Consider the following 21,269-nt stretch of genomic DNA (forward strand, 5'->3'; position numbering starts at 1 on the left):
GATTAAGGGCCAGGGGACTAGATGGTGTGAAAGAAAGCGAGCGGCGAGGCGTCAAACTGGACGTTATCGAGCTTCATGCTTACTTGAGAGTAGAGGTAAGGAAGGAGCGAAAGGGGGAGAGATGTGGTGCAAAAAGAGGGAGGGGGCTATACAACAGCTCTATTGGGAGATGACGGCAGCTGTGCAGAGAGTCAGGGACATTCAGATACACAGAACCAGCAACATGAGCATCACATCAGGACCGGATGATCGCTTCATTGGCAAATGGATGTAATAACGCTTGAAAATAACCACAACTTGGAGAGGATATACAACAGTCTCTACCATTGGACACAGGGGGGCCAAAAACTAGCTGACAAAACAAAGGAAGGAGCGCCAAAAAAGAACAGGTGGACAAAGGAACTAAGAGATATTTAAAACAGGTAAGATAAAAAAAAAACATTTACTAAATAAAAATGACTAATCTCTTCAAAAAAAAAAAAAAGTGAAAATGTGGGCAAAAATGATGTGCTTGATGGGTCTTTATGTGTTTGACACAAGTAATAATAAAGGGAAAAATGAGACGTCAATGAAGAGGGCGAAAAAGAAATGAAAGTATGAATTAATCATAGCCGACTGGTGTGGAGAAACACATTACACATTACTCCTAAGTCTCATACCAGCCATTAGCAAGGGAAATCATTGTGCCCGTAAACATCATCATTTAGAATGGCACCACTGTGTTAATAATAGATAGATGGAGCAGCCTCACACCTACAGTAACAGTGCAACGGGAGCGTTTATCAGGGAACTGACGGAAACCAGAGATTTTGTGGTTGTTAATGAGAGGCCAACAAAAGTCTATTAGTGACAAGAAGGGGGCGGGGGTGTAACTTTACAATGGGGAATCCTTAATGAGATAGCGACAGAATTGGTTATTTGACTGGCTTTGTGAAAAAACCATGAGGGGACAAGCTAATAAATCAGCAGGTGACACACTCCCGGATACACCTTGTGCACAGGCAACACCCCAAAAAGGGGACAAACGTGTTCTTCATTGATTTTAATTAAAGGAATGATTATATCTGGCATGGCTCCATAAATTAGTGCAGCAATAAGTGCCGTATATCAATATTAAAATATAGTGAAGGTGTGGAAAAGTGAAAGTTCCCTATGGATCAGGGCAAAAAAAATTGGCTGATGCACCAAATATTGAACCCAGCAAACCCAATATTTGTCCAATTTTTTGCAGAGATTGCACTCATATTGTAACCCTCAATATTAGTTTTAATAAAAGAGTGAACTAAATAGCCATGTCTACCAATACTCTAAAGCAGGGGTCACCAACATTTTTGAAACCAAGAGCTACTTCTTGGGTACTGATTAATGCGAAGGGCTACCAGTTTGATACACACTTAAAAAAAATTGCCAGAAATAGCCAATTTGCTCAATTTACCTTTAATAAATAAATCAATATATACATATATAAAAATGGGTATTTCTGTCTGTCATTTTTCCTTTTACGGAAGGTTTTTTGTAGAGAATAAATGATTTAAAAAAAACACTTACTTGAATGGTCTAAAAGAGGAGAAAACCGGAAAAAAAAAACGTACATTTTGAAACATAGTTTATCTTCAATTTCGACTCTTTAAAATTCAAAATTCAACCGAAAAAAATAAGAGAAAAACTAGCTAATTCGAATCTTTTTGAAAAATTTTTAAAAATAATTTATGAAACATCATTATTAATTATTCCCTATTAATTAAGATTAATTTTTTAATTTTGATGACACATTTTAAATAGGTTAAAATCCAATCTGCACTTTGTTATAATATATAACAAATTGGACCAAGCTATATTTCTAACAAAGACAAATCATTATTTCTTCTAGATTTTCGAGAACAAAAATTCTAAAAGAAATTCAAAACTTTGAAATAAGATTTAAATTTGATTCTAAATATTTTCTAGATTTGCCAGAAAATTTTTTTTAAAATTTTAATCATAATAAGTTTGAAGAAATATTTCACAAATATTCTTCTTCAAAAAAACAGAAGCTAAAATGAAGAATTGAATTAAAATGTATTTATGATTATTTACAATTTTTAAAAAAATTACTTGAACATTGATTAAAATTGTCAGGAAAGAAGATGAAGGAATTTAAAAGGTAAAAAGGTATATGTGTTATCCTAAAATCATTTTTAAGGTTGTATTTTTTCTCTAAAATTGTCTTTCTGAAAGTTATAAGAAGCAAAGTAAAAAAATAAATGAATTTATTTAAACAAGTGAAGACCAAGTCTTTAAAATATTTTCTTGGATTTTCAGATTCTATTTGAGTTTTGTCCCTTTTAGAATTAAAAATGTCGAGCAAAGCGAGACCAGCTTGCTAGTAAATAAATAAAATTAAAAAAATAGAGGCAGCTCACTGGTAAGTGCTGCTATTGGAGCTATTTTTAGAACAGGCCAGCGGGCGACTCATCTGGTCCCTACGGGCTACCTGGTGCACTCGGGCACCGCGTTGGTGACCCCTGCTCTAAAGTCAAACACAATCTGTTCTACACCGTCATTACAACTTAATTGGCGGCAGACATTTTTAATGTAATATTTGAACTAGTGCTGTCAAATTATATATATTTTTTAATCAAATCAATCATATTTTGGAATTTGAGTTTATCGTGATTAATCACAGGCGATTGCTCGCTCGAAATTAGCTTAAGACCCCAATATTTGTACACAAATGCAATTTTATTTTCAGAATGTCATCCAGAAACATTTTTGAACATTTTACTTGATGCATGTAATTTATTGGCACAAATACCGGAAACAGTTTTATCTAAAGTTCTTTCAGGCTGTATTTTGGAGTGAATCTTGCCAGTGAGCACACCGCTCGGAGTCTCCTCACTATTTTCTGTATTGACGTATGCTAAAACCAATCACTGACTGTAAATCACCAGTAAAAGAGCTTCAAAAGTCAAAATAAATTGAATGATTTACTGAAAGAATGAACGTGATTAATGCAGTAATTTTTGTTGATTAATCACGAGTCACTCCGTTAATTTTGACAGTCCTAATTTTAATCTTCTGAACCATCATATAAGTGAGCATGTTCAATAATATAATGACAAAGGTGATTTGTGTAGCAGATCTTAATTGTCACTGAAGTGTAAAAAGAAGTTAACCACTGTAAAACCACACTCCCATGGTCGTCTTATACTCTTGCATTGATTGTTAACTTGATGTTAACTTCCAGTGCCTTTTTCTTCCGTTTTTCCAAAATACAAGAAAAAATGAAAACCCACATGCATTATTTAATGCACAATGAACTGCCCTTCTTTGTGCTATCCTTGTCATTTCGTATGGAGTCAGGAGTTCCCCCTCCCTATATGCAGATTCCCGTTTTGCGGCGAAGAAGCGCTTGTGAGATGAAATTTTACCGCAGTTGTGTTTCTAGCAGTTTCTTGCTCCGTCACAAATAAGAAAATAATGACAAATGTACCCAGATATTTTCACTGGCCCTGTGGCACACAGTGTTAGTGTTTGCCATGTAAGACAGTAGAACGAGGTTCAAGTCCTGGTTGATGTTGTACTGAAAGGATTATCATTTTTATTGCGTAATAAAAAATAAAAAAATCATTGAATATTTTTTCCCCTTGAAGTGGTATTAGTACAGAACTTGCATCAAATTAAACTTACGTATGATCGAGAAAGTGCAAAACATTGCACAAGAACAACATATAATAATTAACATATTATGCCGATCTTGAAACCATCCATCCATCCATTATCTACCGCTTATTCCCTTTTGGGTTCGCGGGGGTGCTGGCGCTTATCTCAGCTACAATCGGGCGGAAGGCGGGGTACACCCTGGACAAGTCGCTACCTCATCGCAGGGCCAACACAGATAGACAGACAACATTCACACTCACATTCACACACTAGGGCCAATTTAGTGTTGCCAATCAACCTATCCCCAGGTGCATGTCTTTGGAGGTGGGATCTTGAAACCCAAAGAACACTAAATGCAACAACGGTACAAACAAAGAAATGACGCCACATCAAACACACATTGGGCAACACAAAGAGCAACTTCATATAAGCAAGCAGATTTTTTTCTGAACATTTCCTGGGAAACTAAAAAATGTCAAAATATATTATTTTTACACTCAATTTTACATGTTTAATATTGCTCAGGATCACTATAGCTGCTGGTAGAAGTAGTTAATCAGTTTATTCACATGGTTAAATAGAAATTCTCAAGTAAATACTTATTTAATAAAGGTTTGCATGTACTAAATGTGTAAACTTGATAGCACAAGCAAAGCTGATCTATTAAACATGTGCAAAGTGGATTGCCTCTGTTAAATGGGCAAAATAAGGCGTGCAATCCAGTTTCTGTCTTTATTAATATGCAGGATACATGCCGATTAGCAAAACGGCCACAATACTGGGAGGAGAAGATGCAAATATATTATACAACACACAATGTGATTTATTATCACTCATCACCTTTTTGCGAGCATCATTTGAGTTTGATTTAGCGCGCTTGAAAAGAATGTGCAAACTGACACAGGATCGGTGCTGAAACAAATGAGGAAGAGATAATGTGCGTGAAACCATATTTGCATGGTCTGTCAGAAATAACATTAGACGATATTGTCTCTATGGCAAAGGCATTTTATAATTTATAGCTGCATGTTGGGTGAGTTAAGAGCCTGTTTAAAACAAATTAAATTGATGTGTTGTGTCTGCTTGTATTTTTTTATTGCCGTTTTTTTTTTTAATCACATACAGTGGGACAAAAAGGTATTTAGTCAGTCACCGATTGTGCAAGTTCTCCCACTTAAAAGGATGACAGAGGTCTGTAATTTTCATCATAGGTACACTTCAACTGTGGGAGACAGAATGTGAAAAAAAATTCCAGGAATTCACATTGTAGGAATTTTAAAGAATTTATTTGTAAATTATGGTGGAAAATAAGTATTTGGTCAACCATTCAAAGCTCTCACTGATGGAAGAAGGTTTTGGCTCAAAATTTCACGATACATGGCCCAATTCATTCTTTCCTTAACACGGATCAATCGTCCTGTCCCCTTAGCAGAAAAACAGCCTCGAAACATGATGTTTCCACCCCCATGCTTCACAGTAGGTATGGTGTTCTTGGGATGCATCTCAGTATTCTTCTTCCTTTAAACACGACCAGTTGAGTTTATACCAAAATGGATACATGGATGATACTGCAGAGGATTGGGAGAGTGTCATGTGGTCAGATGAAACCAAAATAGAACTTTTTGGTATAAACTCAACTCATCGTGTTTGGAGGAAGAAGAACACTGAGTTGCATCCCAAGAACACCAGACTTACTGTGAAGCATGGGGGTGGAAACATCATGCTTTGGGGCTGTTTTTTCTGCTAATGGGACAGGACGATTGATCCGTGTTAAGGAAAGAATGAATGGGGCCATGTATCGTGAGATTTTGTGCCAAAACCTCCTTCCATCGGTGAGAGCTTTGAATGGTTGACCAATTACTTATTTTCCACCATAATTTACAAATACATTATTTAAAATTCCTACAATGTGAATTCCTGGATTTTTTTTTTCACATTCTGTCTCTCACAGTTGAAGTGTACCTATGATGAAAATTAAAGACATCTGTCATCATTTTAAGTGGGAGAACTTGCACAATTAGTGGCTGACTAACTACTTTTTTGCCCCACTGTATCTCTTATATGAAAAAACTCCTTGAAGTAGGCAATTTTTGTGCAGATGCTCTCCAAAGAGCGCATCTGCAACACACAAAAAAAAGTAGTTTTCATTGTGGATGGATCGGACTGCTTCTATAAAGTCCATAAAATGTGATGCATGTCTGCTGCTTGTTTGAAAATATAGCAAAACGCCACAAATAGGAGCATGATAACATTGATGTGCAGTAAATGATCGAATGTCTCCCTGGTGAAAAGGTACATGGTACACGCAAAAAAAATCATTTATATAAAGCCATCTGCACAAGTTATGAATACCACGTGCACTGTTAGTACACACAACTTTATAGATTGCACACGCTGAATAGCTTGTGGTATTTGGATCTTAGTAAATCAGTTCTTTGGTGCGGCACAGCCCCACCCAAATTCGACCTCCAGTGGCCCTGAAGTGAATTGAGTTTAACAAACCAGTTTGAGAGTGTACTGTTTGAACCCTGCTTGACTTGGGCATAGGGATGTAATGGTATCAAAATCTCACTGTACGATATTATCACGGTATTAAAGCTACGGTACAATATTATTGTGGTATATGTCAAAAAAATAAATAAATAAAAGATGCCATAATATGTATGGATAGGCTCCAGCCCCGCATTGGATTCTGGGAGATATAGTTTATTTATTTTAACGTATTACTCAGCTTGACATTCCAACAGAAGCCTTTATAACACAGCATTTTCTCATGATGCACAATGACGGTTACGGCGAGCAAAGTTGCATTCAAGAACGCACGGGATTATGAGTTTCAATACTACAAAAGCTGCTTTTAATACGCTCTTTATATTCTGTACTGCTGCAATAATTCTGACAATTTATTGTGGATTTTATTTCTTAAGTTAATTGTTGATAATAAAAAAAGTTATCATGTAATTGACATAATTGAGGTATTCAATCAGTTTAAGCACTTACAATTAAATCAAATTAATTGTAAAGCACTTGAATGTTACAAAAGTTCCTTGGAACAAAGACGTTTTTGTTTTTTTTTACAAAAATGTACATGTTTTTTATTTTGTAAGTACCGATTTGATACTAGTATTGGTTAAAATGTAAACAATACCAATCGCTACTTATAAGCCCATACCACAACTGACTTTGTACATTGATACAGTGATTACATCAATGTGTACAATATCCATCCGTTTTCTACCGCTTGTCCCTTTTTCGGGGTCGCGGGGGTTGCTGGAGCCTATCTCAGCTGCACACGGGCGGAAGGCGGTGTACACCCTGGACAAATCGTCACCTCCATATCTTTAAAATGATCATACACTTAGATCATAAATGTTTTGCCGGTTTCTGTTATACAAGTCTACCATTGCACAAAATCAAACCAACGTACCCGTAAGTCAATGATTTTGTATTTTGATGTTAAATAAGACGTGAGCTAATGTCGGACATTTCTTATGACACAAACCTAATGCTTAGTTTAACCCGTCCAGAAAACACAAAGAGTTTCATTACCAATAACGAAGTAAGAAGACTTCATTTTCATTCATAACCTGGATTTGGGACTATAAGGTAAGTGCCCTCCTACCTTAAAATTCTGTAAATATGCAGATTTGTCTTCATCAGCTGCTGGTCCACAATGTTCATCCAGCTGCACACGCCAGTGATCCTGGCCATGACCTTCACACTCTGGTGAGACAACTCCGATCCATCTGGTGATTTCGGTCAAAGAGAGTACTGAGATGACATATTGATTGATAATTCCTTTCCAACACGTTCTATCCATCTATGGTCCCCAGTGCTTGTATGTATCCTGGCAATCATTGGGGGGAATGGAACGACTCCCAGCTTCTGCCGACCATTCAAAAACTAATGAAAGGATACAACCGCTACCTGAGACCCAATTTCAATGGTAGGACTAGTCTTCTTCTTCAACAGTATTACTCACATATTGCTTTTGTATGCAGAAGCTTCTCATGTCTCTCTGACAGAAGGTCCGGTGGAAATTGGCATGAGTCTTGACATCGCAAGCATCGATGCCATCTCTGAAATCAATATGGTACAATAGTGCTTCTATTAATTTTCAATGAGACACATCTCTGTGGGAATAAAGCAATCAAAAGAATATTGAGGATTGAAGTCACCAATGTGTTTCTTTCCAAGGACTACACAGCAACAATTTTCCTCCGCCAGCGCTGGCGTGATTCCAGGCTGGTGTTCCCAGGGAATGAGAGCGTCAGCGTGGATGGACGCCTGGTGTCGCTGCTCTGGATCCCGGACACTTTCATTCCAGACTCCAAGCGATCATTCCTGCATGACGTGACGGTGGAGAACCGCCTCATACGCATCTTTAGTAACGGGACGGTTCTCTATGCACTCCGGTAAGTTTCAACACTCATCCACAAATGGATCAATTGAACAATAAGCACATAAGTAGAGACAAAAGTAGTTCAACTGTAGAAGTGAATAGATAACAAACCAATCTGATATTGGTCCGATTTTAGCAAAAATACAATCAGTACTGCATTGCATTTAGTTTGTGCTTTCTTGTATTTTAGTGAAGTCATTTACAGAAGGCAAACATGGTATAGGCTATAAGCTACCAGCAGCTACGCAACAGCTAAACACACTAGAGCACCTAATTATTGAACAATATTTCGGCCTAAAACACAACATTTGTTAATATAAACAAGTATCAAATAATTATATTTACAAAGTACTTACGCTCATAAGGTCTCAAAGGCAGGAGCGTGAGTATTTGTGTGTGCATTATTCAATTTACTCTGTCCTGACCTCAACTTAAGGAATTATTATGGCCATGAAGAGTCACCATCAAACCAATTACTACTCCAGTTCAATTTAAAGACAACATAAGTCCATTCTAAACGGTTAGTAATAAAAAGGTTTGTGTTTTACATACCAAATATTTTTCTCCGTTGTAGTCATTTCACTTGTCTTTTCTGACATTTCACACTACAAAATAATAATTGTATCTGCTATGATTCGTACCGATATCCTATTGTAAATGAAGACGTTTTATCTGAACACCCCGGCTGGTAGTCATACAATAGGTGCGCTAATTTCCTTCACTTTGTTGAATATTTGTGTTGTGGACTTATTTTGAGTTACTGTTTTTGAGTTACTGTACACTCAAAGTATGGCTTCACGGTGGTAGAGGGGTTAGTGCGTCTGCCTCACAATACGAAGGTCCTGCAGTCCTGGGTTCAATTCCAGGCTGAGGATCTTTCTGTGTGGAGTTTGCATGTTCTCCCCGTGAATGCGTGGGTTCCCTCCGGGTATTCCGGCTTCCTCCCACTTCCAAAGACATGCACCTGGGGATAGGTTGATTGGCAGCACTAAATTGGCCCTAGTGTGTGAATGTGAGTGTGAATGTTGTCTGTCTATCTGTGTTGGCCCTGCGATGAGGTGGCGACTTGTCCAGGGTGTACCCCGCCTTCCGCCCGATTGTAGCTGAGATAGGCGCCAGCACCCCCCGCGACCCCGAAAGGGAATAAGCGGTAGAAAATGGAAGGATACACTCAAAGTTGGATATAATGTGGTCATTGGGTCCATAAAATACCGATCACATTATTTCCGAGATCGCGCTTTATAGAAACCCTTATTTCTTACCTTTTTCTTGTTGAAAAAGTTATGCGCTTAGTTTAGCTGCCTAAACCTGCTGGATGGATAATGCCCCCACGTGACATGAATGGTGGATTGTGCTCCCATGTCATTACTATGCACCAGTCAATATTTTGTTATTTGTAGGTAGTTAATTTAAAAAAAACATTTTTGGAATCCTTAATACCTTCTATTTTGAGACTTTCATTAAGATCTACTGAGTAAGTTCGTAAATACGTGATAATTTGCTGAAAAACAACGCGATTGACTCTGTATTGAAAATTCGGGGTCCACGGCACGATCACGTTACATAGAATGTCGTGCTATATTGGACTGCACTATATTGAACTTTGAGTGTATTCTGTACAAAATAATTATCGCGCAATGTGGCGTGTCATTATTGGGGAGAGGCGCAATCGCTATAATTAAATGACTTTATGATGCACGCGCATTGTTGATCGTTGAAATGATCGTTTTGGTCGCAGTGATCGGATGTAATGTTCATACTGTTTCTGGTCCTAAAAATGAGGCACATTAAGACATGCTAAATGTTTTAAAAGCTTATATTGATCATAACACTATGAAAAGTTAAACTGGTTTTAACGACACAAATGCCTGACAATTTGTCAGATACAACTGTGTGATTGTTGGCCTTGACGAGTATTGCCAAAAGTGATTTTATTTGCGTAACATTGACAGCCAATCGGTACCCCATCTCTCTTAGGTACCACAACTTGTGAAATGTTTATTTTGTGTCTTTTGCCCTACTGTGTATGTGCATACTCCAGTTAAATTATTCCAAAAATGGTAAAAAAAAAAAAAAAAGCAGAATATGTTTAGAATTGTTTTATGTTTGTGTATTTCTGTCACTAGGTCCATTGGTTTATGTTTTGTAATATATTCCAAAAGGTCAGGTAAAGACCACATTATAAATGAACATATATGAATGTACAGTGGGGCAAAAAGTATTTAGTCAGCAACCAATTGCGCAAGTTCCCCCCCTTAAAATGATGACAGAAGTCTGTAATTTTTATCATAGGTACACTTCAACTGTGAGAGACAGAATGTGAAAAAAAAAAATCCAGGAATTCACATTGTAGGAATTTTAAAGAATTTATTTGTAAATTATGGTAGAAAATAAGTATTTGGTCAACCATTGAAAGCTCTCACTGATGGAAGGAGGTTTTGGCTCAAAATCTCACGATACATGGCCCCATTCATTCTTTCCTTAACACGGCTCAATCGTCCTGTCCCTTTAGCAGAAAACAGACCCAAAGCATGATGTTTCCACCCCCATGCTTCACAGTAGGTGTAGTGTTCTTGTGATGCAACTCAGTATTCTTCTTCCTCCAAACACGACGAGTTGAGTTTATACCAAAATGGATAAATGGATGATACAGCAGAGGATTGGGAGAATGCCATGTGGTCAGATGCAACCAAAATAGAACTTTTTTGCACAAATTCAGGACTTCACGGTGGCAGAGGGATTAGTGTGTCTGCCTCACAATACGAAGGTCCTGCAGTCCTGGGTTCAATTCCAGGCTGAGGATCTTTCTGTGTGGAGTTTGCATGTCCTCCCAGTGAATGCGTGGGTTCCCTCCGGGTACTCCGGCTTCCTCCAACCTCCAAAGACATGCACCTGAGGATAGGTTGATTGGCAACACAAATTGTCCTTAGTGTGTGAATGTGAGTGTGAGTGTTGTCTGTCTATCTGTGTTGGCCCTGCGATGAGGTGGCGACTTGTCCAGGGTGTACCCCGCCTTCCGCCCGATTGTAGCTGAGATAGGCGCCAGCGCCCCCCGCGACCCGAAAGGGAATAAGCGGTAGGAAATGGATGGATGGATGGGTACAAACTCAACTCGTCATGTTTGGAGGAAGAAGAATACTGAGCTGCATCCCAAGAACACCATAGCTACTGTGAAGCATGGGGGTGGAAACATCATGCTTTGGGGCTGTTATTCTGCTAAAGGGACAGGACGGTTCATCCGTGTTAAGGAAATAATGAATTGGGCCATCTATCTTGAGATTTTGAGCCAAAACCTCCTTCCATCAGTGAGCGCTTTGAATGGTTGACCAAATACTTATTTTCCACCATAATTTACAAATAAATTCTTTAAAATCCCTACAATGTGAATTCCATGTTTTTTTTTCACATTCTGTCTCTCACAGTTGAAATGTACCTATGATGAAAATTACAGACCTCTGTCATTGTTTTAAGTAGGAGAAGTTGCACAATCGGTGGCTGATTAAAATATTTTTTGCCCCACTGTATATACAGAAACACACTTTGGTGCAATCAGAATCTGATTTTTTGGCCAAGTATGTTAAACACAATGAATTTAACGTGGTAGACTTTGCTCTCTTTGTTCAATGCAAAAAACAAGGACACTAAGGGAGAGCACATGTAGTACCATTCTGTGGTACTGGGTCTAAATTCTGGTTGGAGAGGAGTTAGGAAGGTTTATATATTTCAGTTCAGTTTAGTTTCAGTTTATTTCGAACATAAATACAATACAATGTAATGCATCACACATTTTCAGTTGTTTCATTACAGAAAAGGAGTGGGAAGAAGCAGAGCTTATTCAATCCTACACCTTTTCATACCATAACAATTTTATCCAGTTTCCAATTATGTTAAAATTGGTAGTTTTCACACATAAAAAAAAAAAAAGTTCTTCCCTTTGAATTAGTTTTAGTACAAAACAAATTAGATTCAAGTTTGGTTATAAAAGGATGAACATTGTTTTAAAAGTGTGAACAAAAAGTTTGTTCTTTCCTGAAATCAACAGTGTTGGTCAGCTTTTTTCTCAAAGTGCTGGCACTTTATTATTTTGCAACAATAAAAAAAAAACGGGACTGATTTACCAGCGCGTGGGATTCTTTGTTTGGGCACTGGATTCTGTAGAATATGTCGAAAAACAATGTTTGGCGCCATAATATTGGAAGCGTTTGGTTAAAAATTGAATCCTGAGAAAAATGCAGGCGTACCAAAACAGAATAATCACTATACAGGGTAATACAAGACTACTAATACAATTCAAGTTTTCTAGACTCATTTTAAATATGTACATAGATAGATGGACAGTACTTTATTGATTCCTTCAGGAGAGTTCTCTCAGGAAAATTAATTTTCCAGCAGCAATGTACAGAATTGAGATCAAATTTAAAAAGTAAAAAGTAAATAATGGGGGTATAAATGGAAATGAAATAGAAAATATAACAATAGGAATAAAAATAAAAAGCAACAATAAACAACATAAAAATAACAGTAAAAATAGGAATATAACAAGAGAAATGAGGCAGTAGTGACCATCTTATGAAAATGTATTGGATTGTTAATTGCACTGTTTTTTGTTGGATTTTATTTCAGTATTTTGTATTGTTTTGCATCCCCTGTCATCCTAGTACCCCGCTTTCCCCAGAGAGGAGTTGTAAAGTCTGATGGCGTGTGGGACAAAAGAGTTTTTTAGTCCATTAGTCCTGCATTTGGGATGAAGCAGTCTAGCACTGAACAGGCCCCTTTGGCTACAGATAATGGTATGCAGAGGGTGACTGGCATCATCCATGGTGCTCACTAGTTTTTTCCACAGTCCTCTTTGCTGCCACCGTCACCAGTGAGTCCAGTTTTATTCCGATCGTGGAGCCGGCCCGCCTGATCAGTTTCTCCCGTCTGGAGCTGTCTTTCTTAGTTAAAGTTAAAGTACCAATGATTGTCACACACACACTAGGTATTGTGGTGCGGTATAGCTCGGTTGGGAGTGTGCCCATGCAGGCAATTTCAGGGTTCCAGGTTCGATCCCCGCTTCTGCCATCCTAGTCACTGCCGTTGTGCTCTTGAACAATACATTTTACCCACCAGCTCCCAGTGCCACCCACACTGGTTTAAATGTAACTTGGATATTGGGTTTCACTTTGTAAAAGCGCTTTGAGCTACTAGAGAAAAGCTCTATATAAATGTAATTCACTTCACTTCACTAGGTGTTGTGAAATTTGTCCTCTGCCTTTGACCCATCACCTTGTTCACCCCCTGGGAGGTGAGGGGGAGAAGTGGGCAGCAGGGTGCCACGCCTGGGAATCATTTTTGGGTGATTTAACCCCTAATTCCAACCCTTGATGCTGAGTACCAAGCAGGGAGGTAATGAGTCCTATTTTTTTATAGTCTTTGGTATGACTTGACTGGGGTTTGAACTCTGAGTTGTTTTTTTCACTTGGCCTCAGTCTGGACTCCCTCTCCAGGGGCCCAGGCTTAGACCGATTTTTTAATTTTATTTTATTTTATTTTAATCTTTTATTTTTTTTCCCATTCCCCCCACTTGTTTACCTGTATCCCACCTTTTTTGTAAGGGGCGCGGGAAGTTTGCAGACCCGTCAGCTATCCTGTTCTGTCTCCCTGTAATGTTTGTTTGATCTTAAATGGGATTGTGCTGAAAATTTTAATTTCCCCTCAGGGATTAATAAAGTATGTCTGATTCAGATATGATCTGATTCACAACCTACCGATCTCAGGGCGGACACTCTAATGCAGGGGTCACCAACGCGTAAGGACCAGATGAGTAGCCCGCTGGCCTGTTCTAAAAATAGCTCAAATAGCAGCACTAACCAGTGAGCTGCCTCTGTTTTTTAAATTGTATTTATTTACTAGCAAGCTGGTCTCGCTTAGCTCGACATTTTTAATTATAAGAGAGACAAAACTCAAATAGAATTGAAAAATCCAAGAAAATATTTTAAAGACTTGGTTTTCACTTGTTTAAATAAATTCCTTAATTTTTTTACTTTGCTTCTTATAAGTTTCAGAAAGACAATTTTAGAGGAAAAATACAACCTTAGAAATGATTTTAGGATTTTTAAACACATATACCTTTTTACCTTTTAAATTCCTTCCTCCTTTTTCCTGATAATTTAAATCAATGTTCTAGTAAATTTATTTTTTTCATTGTAAAGAATAATAAATACATTTTAATTTAATTCTTCATTTTAGCTTCTGTTTTTTCGACAAAGAATATTTGTGAAATATTTGTTCAAACTTATTATGATTAAAATGAAAAAAAAATATTCTGGCAAATCTATAACATCTTTAGAATCAAATTTAAATCTTATTTCAAAGTCTTTTGAATTTCTTTTAAAATTTTTGTTCTGGAAAATCTAGAAAAAAATAATTATTTGTATTGGTTAGATATATAGCTTGGTCCAATTTGTTATATATTCTAATAAAGTGCAGATTGGATTTTAACCTATTTAAAAAATGTCATCAGAATTCTAAAATTAATCTTAATCTGTAAAAATTACTGGGCTTCACGGCGGGAGAGAGGTTAGTGCGTCTGCCTCACAATACGAACCTCCTGCAGTCCTGGGTTCAATCCCAGGCTCGGGATCTTTCTGTGTGGAGTTTGCATGTTCTCCCCGTGAATGCGTGGGTTCCCTCCGGGTACTCCGGCTTCCTCCCACTTCCAAAGACATGCACCTGGGGATAGGTTGATTGGCAACACTAAATTGGCCCTAGTGTGTGAATGTGAGTGTGAATGTTGTCTGTCTATCTGTGTTGGCCCTGCGATGACGACTTGTCCAGGGTGTACCCCGCCTTCCGCCCGATTGTAGCTGAGATAGGCGCCAGCGCCCCCCGCGATCCCAAAAGGGAATAAGCGGTAGAAAATGGATGGATGGAAAAATGACTAATGATGTTCCATAAAAAAATTCAAATTAGCTAGTTTTTCCCTTCTTTTTTTTCGGTTGAATCTTGAATTTTAAAGAGTCGAAATTGAAGATGAACTATGTTTCAAAATTTAATGTTCATGTTTTTTCCTGTTTTCTCCTCTTTTAAACCGTTCAATTAAGTGTTTTTTTCATCATTTATTCTCTACAAAAACCTTCCGTAAAAAGAAAAAAAATGTGCGACGGAATGACAGACAGAAATACCCATTTTTTAAATATGTATATATATAGATTTATTTTTTAAAGGTAAATTGAGCAAATTGGCTATTCCCGGCAATTTTTTAAAGTGTGTGTCAAACTGGTAGCCCTTCGCGTTAATCAGTACCCAAGAAGTAGCTCTTGGTTTCAAAAAGGTTGGCGACCCCTGCTCTAACCACTAGGCCACTGAGTAGGTGTCCCCAGGTTTTGGTGACATATTCTAACATTATTTTGTAACAACAGCATCACAGCCACAATCGCCTGCAACATGGACCTGACCAAATACCCCATGGACAGGCAGGTGTGCACCTTGCAGCTAGAGAGCTGTGAGTACCTCTCAGCTCTTTAACGCAACCACATCCATTCCATCTCAACGTAAACCATCCTCACTATCACCGCCATCTTCATCTTAGTAAGTATGTCGGTGAATAAATACCAAAGGGTAGTGTTTGGCGCAGACAAGAGAAGACTCAGTACGCTCACACGTGTTGTGTTTTTTAACCAGGGGGCTACAACCTGCAGGATGTTGTGTTTTACTGGACCAGAGGGAATGATTCAGTGAAGGGTCTGGACACTCTGCGGCTGGCTCAGTACAGTGTGGAGAGCTACTACACGTCTGTGTCAGAAGCTGTTTATGAGACTGGTAAGAAGAGAACTTTCTCTACACCCCATTTGGTTTACAGCAGGGGTGCCCATTACGTCGATCGCGAGCTACCAGTCGACCGCGGGGGGTGTGTCAGTCGATCTCCAGCCAGGCTTTTAAAAAAATAGACCTAAAAATTAGTGATCATCAATCTTCACCAAGACGTCACTTAAATGACATTCACGGTACTTGAGGGTCTTGTGAGATGACGCTGGCTGCTGCAAGATCTTTATTATGAAAATATGACCGAGAGGAAGGCGAGAAACACTTTTTATTTCAACAGACTCTCGCGCCGTACCTTCCGTCAAAACTCTAAAGGCCGACTGCACATTTCCTATCTTCACAATAAAAGCCCTGCTTCATGCTGCCTGCGCTAACTAAATACAGAGTCTCGGAAAACTGGCGTGCACAAGCGATCCCTCAGAAAGCTGGCGTGCACATCACTTGTGCACGCCAGCTTTCTGAGACTCTTATTTTGTTAGCGCAGGCAGCATGAAGCAGGGCTTTTATTGTGAAGATAGGAAATGTGCAGTCGGCCTTTAGAGTTTTGACGGAAGGGACTGCGCGAAAGTCTGTTGAAATAAAAAGTGTTTCTCGCCTTCCTCTCTGTCATTTTTTCATAATAATGAACTGGCAGCAGCCAGCGTAGTCTCACAAGACCCTCGGGTGCCGTGAATGTCAATCAAGCAAGCTACGGAATTTGCCGCCAATGTTTTTCTTGTAAAGTGTATGGAAGCTGGATGAATTAGATGCCAAAAACCAACCACCTTCATGTGGTATTGTACAGAAAGGACAACTTTTTTTCTCCTCCATTTGAAAATGTGGGCGTTATCATCATTACTGTCTGATTCCAATCAATGCAAGTCATCAGAATCAGGTAATACACCAACTTATATTCTTGTCTTTGTGAAAGAAAGACATCTATATGTGTTACACATGCTTGTATTATCATTAAACACATTTAACTTGTTTACAAAAATGTCTCTTTCATAAATAAATAAATATAAATGATATATATAAATGAGGTAGATCCCCTCGAGTTGGTCAATTGAAAAGTAGCTCGCCTGCAGAAAAAGTGTGGGCACCCCTGGTTTACAGCTTTTTAAATGCTTAATGTATGTGTGTGTGTTGGCAGGACAATACCCCAAGCTGGTGCTGCATTTTGCACTGCGCAGAAATGTGTTGTTCTTCATCTTGGAGACATATGTTCCTTCCACTCTGCTGGTTGTGCTTTCTTGGGTCTCATTCTGGATCAGCCAGTCTTCTGTACCTGCCAGGACCTGCATTGGTTAGTAGTTACAGTAAACACGCATATGGCATAAACAGCTGGGATTTAAAAACCCAAGGAACACTTACTTCGGGGTGTGTTGGTTTATAAACATTTAGTGGAATAACGTTCAATACAAATAAAAAAGGCTATGTCAACACGTGAGAGTCACTAGCATCGCAGCGGGCAACAGTAATTAGCATCGACGTAGAGGAAGTAAAGGTTGACTCTGCCACGTGAGTAACTGCCTGTCAAAATAAAACCGGATATGAATATGTTTAATCAAATAGCGCAGTGGTTCTCAAATAAGGGTGCGCGTGTCCCTGGGGGTACTTGAAGGTATGCCAAGGGGTACGTGAGATTTTTTTAAAATATTCTAAAAATAGCAACAATTCAAAAATCCTTTATAAACATATTTATTGAATAATACTTCAACAAAATATGAATTAAAGTTCATAAACCGTGAAAAGAAATGCAACAATACAATATTCAGTGTTGACAGCTACTTTTTTTGTGGACATGTTCCATAAATATTGATGTTAAATATGTATTTTTTTGTGAAGAAATGTTTAGAATTAAGTTCATGAATTTTACAATATTACAATCCCCAAAGGCCCTGCGATGAGGTGGCGACTTGTCCAGGGTGTACCCCGCCTTCCGCCCGATTGTAGCTGAGATAGGCGCCAGCGCCCCCCGCGACCCCGAAAGGGAATAAGCGGTAGAAAATGGATGGATGGATGGACAATCCCCAAAGAGGGCACTTTAAATGGATGATTACTTCTATGTGTAGAAATCTTTATTTATAATTGAATCACTTTTTTATTTTTCAACAAGTTTTTAGTAATTTTTATATATTTTTTTCCAAATAGTTCAAAAAGACCACTACACATGAGCAATATTCTGCACTGTTATACAATTTAATAAATCAGAAACTGATGACATAGTGCTGTATTTTACTTCTTTATCTCTTTTTTTCAACCAAAAATGCTTTGCTCTATTTGGGGGTACTTGAATTAAAAAAGTGTTCACAGGGGGTACATCACTGAAAAAAGGTTGGGAACCACTGCAAGCGGTTAGAAGAATGGACAACATAAAACCCGCCTCCAGGGTATTATTTGAGAACAAATTCGAAGTGAGATAGCAAACAGGATGTATAATTCTAATCAAAAAAATTTAAAAATCGATGAAATTTAATAGTGGCGATTTCCTGAGTTAATGAACCTAATACAGAGTACATGTTATATCGAGTACAGCATTTTGTTTGACCATTTTTTGTGATACAATTTGATTCATTAAAATTTTCAAATTATGGGAATATTGTGAAAAGATCATTTATTTCCCAAATTTGCTTCAAATTATTGAAATTTTCAAAATGTATACAATTTATTGAGGTTAGTTTGTGTCTTTATTGCCAAATATTTGTTTGTCACCGAATTTATATGCTGACCTTTTTTTTGTTTAAATTTTGTGAACTGATTTTTTCAAAATATGCTGAAAATTCAAATAGAATAAAAATGATGTTTTCCAAAAAAAAAAAAAAAATCCATCCTTCCATTTTCTACCGCTTATTCCCTTCGGGGTCGCTGGAGTCTATCTCAGCTACAATCGGGCGGAAGGCGGTTTACACCCTGGACAAGTCGCCACAACATCCATCCATCCCTCCATTTTCTACCGCTTGTCCCTTTTGGGGTCGCTGAAGCCTATCTCAGCTGGATTCGGGCGGAAGGCGGCGTACACCCTGGACAAGTCACCACAACGTCCATCCATCCATCCATTTTCTACCGCTTGTCCCTTTTGGGGTCCCTGAAGCCTATCCCAGCGTCATTCGGGCGGAAGGCGGTGTACACTCTGGACAAGTCGCCACAACATCCATCCATCCATCCATTTTCTACCGCTTGTCCCTTTTGGGGTCGCTGAAGTCTATCCCAGCTGCATTCGGGCGGAAGGCGGCGTACACCCTGGACAAGTCGCCACAACATCCATCCATCAAACGATTTTTCTACCGCTTGTCCCTTTTGGGGTCGCTGAAGCCTATATCTCAGCTGCATTCGGGCGGAAGGCGACATACACTCTGGACAAGTCGCCACAACATCCATCCATTTTCTACCGCTTGTCCCTTTTGGGGTCGCTGAAGCCTATTTCAGCTGAAATCGGGCGGAAGGCGGCGTTCACCCTGGACAAGTCGCCACAACATCCATCCATTTTCTACCACTTGTCCCTTTTGGGGTCGCTGAAGCCTATCTCAGCTGCATTCGGGCAGAATGCGGTGTACACCCTGGACAAGTCACAACAACAAATGATTTTAAAATTCACCCAAATGATACAAATTCTTGGAAAACCATTTTTTTTACACACATGCATTTTGGTCACACTTTTTTTTCTTCAATCAAATTGTTGGCATGAGTCCATGTAAAAAAAATACAGTTCACAAAATTCAAACACAAAAGACATCGGTTACGATTAATTAAAAAACAAAAATCATAATTGAATAATTATCAAGTCAATTTCAAAGCACTTAATTTTTTTTAAGACTACATTTTGTTTGATTACATGTGAACAATTGAAAGGAAAATCAGTTCACAAAATTCCGACACAAAAACATCCAGTTACATACATTTTGTGTACAAAGCTTTACAGAGACAAATTAACCTCCATATATTTGTTGATAATTTTAGTTTTTGTAAATTATTTAAGCCAAAGTTTTGGTTAAATGTGACACATTCTTCCCGTCACTTGGCTGTAACAACGTTGCAATGAACTGATGTTAGTTGAGGGTGGAGGGTTGGTCGAGATGATCGCATGTTTGTGATCTACTCACCAGGCGTGACAACAGTCCTCACAATGACCACTCTGATGATGGGCGCTCGCACTTCCCTCCGCAACGCCAACTGCTTCATCAAGGCCATAGACGTCTACCTGGGCATTTGCTTCACCTTCATCTTTGGCGCCCTGCTGGAGTACGCCTGTGCACACTTCTACACGATGCAACACCAGACCATAGAGGATCTACACCGGGTGTGGCAAAAAAGCCAAAGAATAACCAATGCATGTTCTTCGGTCATTAAGAGCTTCTGTCTTTCTGTTAGGAACTTGCAAGAGAGTTCAATGAGTCCAGCGGAAATGGCTCCGTCCCCATCGCCCGCTACAGCCATCCAAAGAATTGCCTGGAAGCGGGCCCCTCCGCCGAGGAACCTGCACAACAGTCAGCCAAAATTGGCACGCAGACCACCGGTGAACCCGAGGAGGAGAAGCCGGATCAAGGCTGCCTGTTATCAGTGAAGGACGCATCAAAGAGGGTGGTGTCCATCTTCATCGTGGAAAACCCACACAACATTGATCGGCATGCCCGTACCGTTTTCCCCACGGCGTTTCTGTTTGTCAATATTCTCTACTGGCTTTATTATCTCTTTTTTTGAGACACGCTCACAAGCTGCTATGCTCAGCAGCTGCTTCACGTCCCCGTTGGAGACCTCAGACCACTCGCTTGGATCTGAAGCCACCAGACATGCTTTTTAGGTTGACAAGTTATATGGAAAACAAAGTTAAACTTTCAACCAAATAATGAGTTAAAAGCACACAATTCCACACATTTGAATATTTAGCAGATTGAACTGCATCACACGCTGCTTTTGATTACTGCCTCCATTGTTGTTTTGACACATCATTTCCTGTAATTATCTTCACAGCATGCAACATTAGACTAATCAAACAATGACACCGGACAGGCTTGCGTGATGTATCGTTTGTGATATTGGAGGCTTTTATTTCAGTAACAGCAGACGCAAATAAAAAGCGAACTTTGTCAACCTCAGTGTTTGTCATACTTTAGATTAGATTACATCAGGGGTAGGGAACCTATGGCTCTAGAGCCAGATGTGGCTCTTTTGATGACTGCATCTGGCTCTTGGATAAATCTGAGCTGACATTGCTTAACACGATAAGTAATGAATAATTCCACCTGTAATCATAGTGTTAAAAATAACATTCAAAATATAAAACATTCTCATGCATTTTTATGTTCATTTCAATGGTAAGAAGTTATTTATTTATTATTGGTTAGTGTTGGGCTTGCCCTCCTGGGGGTTCTTCAGACCACCAAGCACCGACATGAGAGCCTGTTTTAGGGTTAAAATATTGTATTTTTTTTTCAATTAG

The 21,269-nt window shown here is 38.8% G+C and overlaps 2 protein-coding genes across 7 annotated transcripts in view; one reads left to right on the forward strand and one right to left on the reverse strand.

Annotated features, from left to right (window-relative positions):
- Positions 1-17,343, reverse strand: part of syce3 (synaptonemal complex central element protein 3) — an 89,357-nt gene extending 72,014 nt beyond the window's left edge. For 2 of the 6 annotated variants that reach the window (XR_009806943.1, XR_009806937.1), the window contains exons 1-3: positions 7,821-10,304; positions 7,625-7,721; positions 7,265-7,388 (exon numbers count right to left, since the gene is read on the reverse strand). The gene's annotated coding sequence lies outside the window, so the exon portion shown is untranslated. Of the gene's footprint in view, positions 1-7,264; positions 7,389-7,560; positions 7,750-7,820; positions 10,305-16,990; positions 17,128-17,203 lie in introns of those variants that run through there. The other 4 variants (XR_009806938.1, XR_009806939.1, XR_009806942.1 and 1 more) reach the window with 4 other exon arrangements.
- gabrp (gamma-aminobutyric acid type A receptor subunit pi) lies at positions 127-20,906 on the forward strand. Its single transcript, XM_061901840.1, has 10 exons — positions 127-422; positions 7,303-7,368; positions 7,476-7,588; positions 7,668-7,735; positions 7,840-8,057; positions 15,448-15,530; positions 15,710-15,847; positions 16,983-17,135; positions 19,936-20,129; positions 20,201-20,906. Exons 2-10 carry the CDS (start codon positions 7,316-7,318, stop codon positions 20,528-20,530), a joined length of 1,350 nt encoding a protein of 449 aa, XP_061757824.1. The 5' UTR covers positions 127-422; positions 7,303-7,315; the 3' UTR covers positions 20,531-20,906.
- The last annotated feature ends 363 nt before the right edge of the window (positions 20,907-21,269 follow it).

The sequence above is a fragment of the Nerophis ophidion genome, linkage group LG05 (genome assembly GCF_033978795.1).
Source record: "Nerophis ophidion isolate RoL-2023_Sa linkage group LG05, RoL_Noph_v1.0, whole genome shotgun sequence".
Classification (NCBI taxonomy): Eukaryota; Metazoa; Chordata; class Actinopteri; order Syngnathiformes; family Syngnathidae; genus Nerophis; species Nerophis ophidion.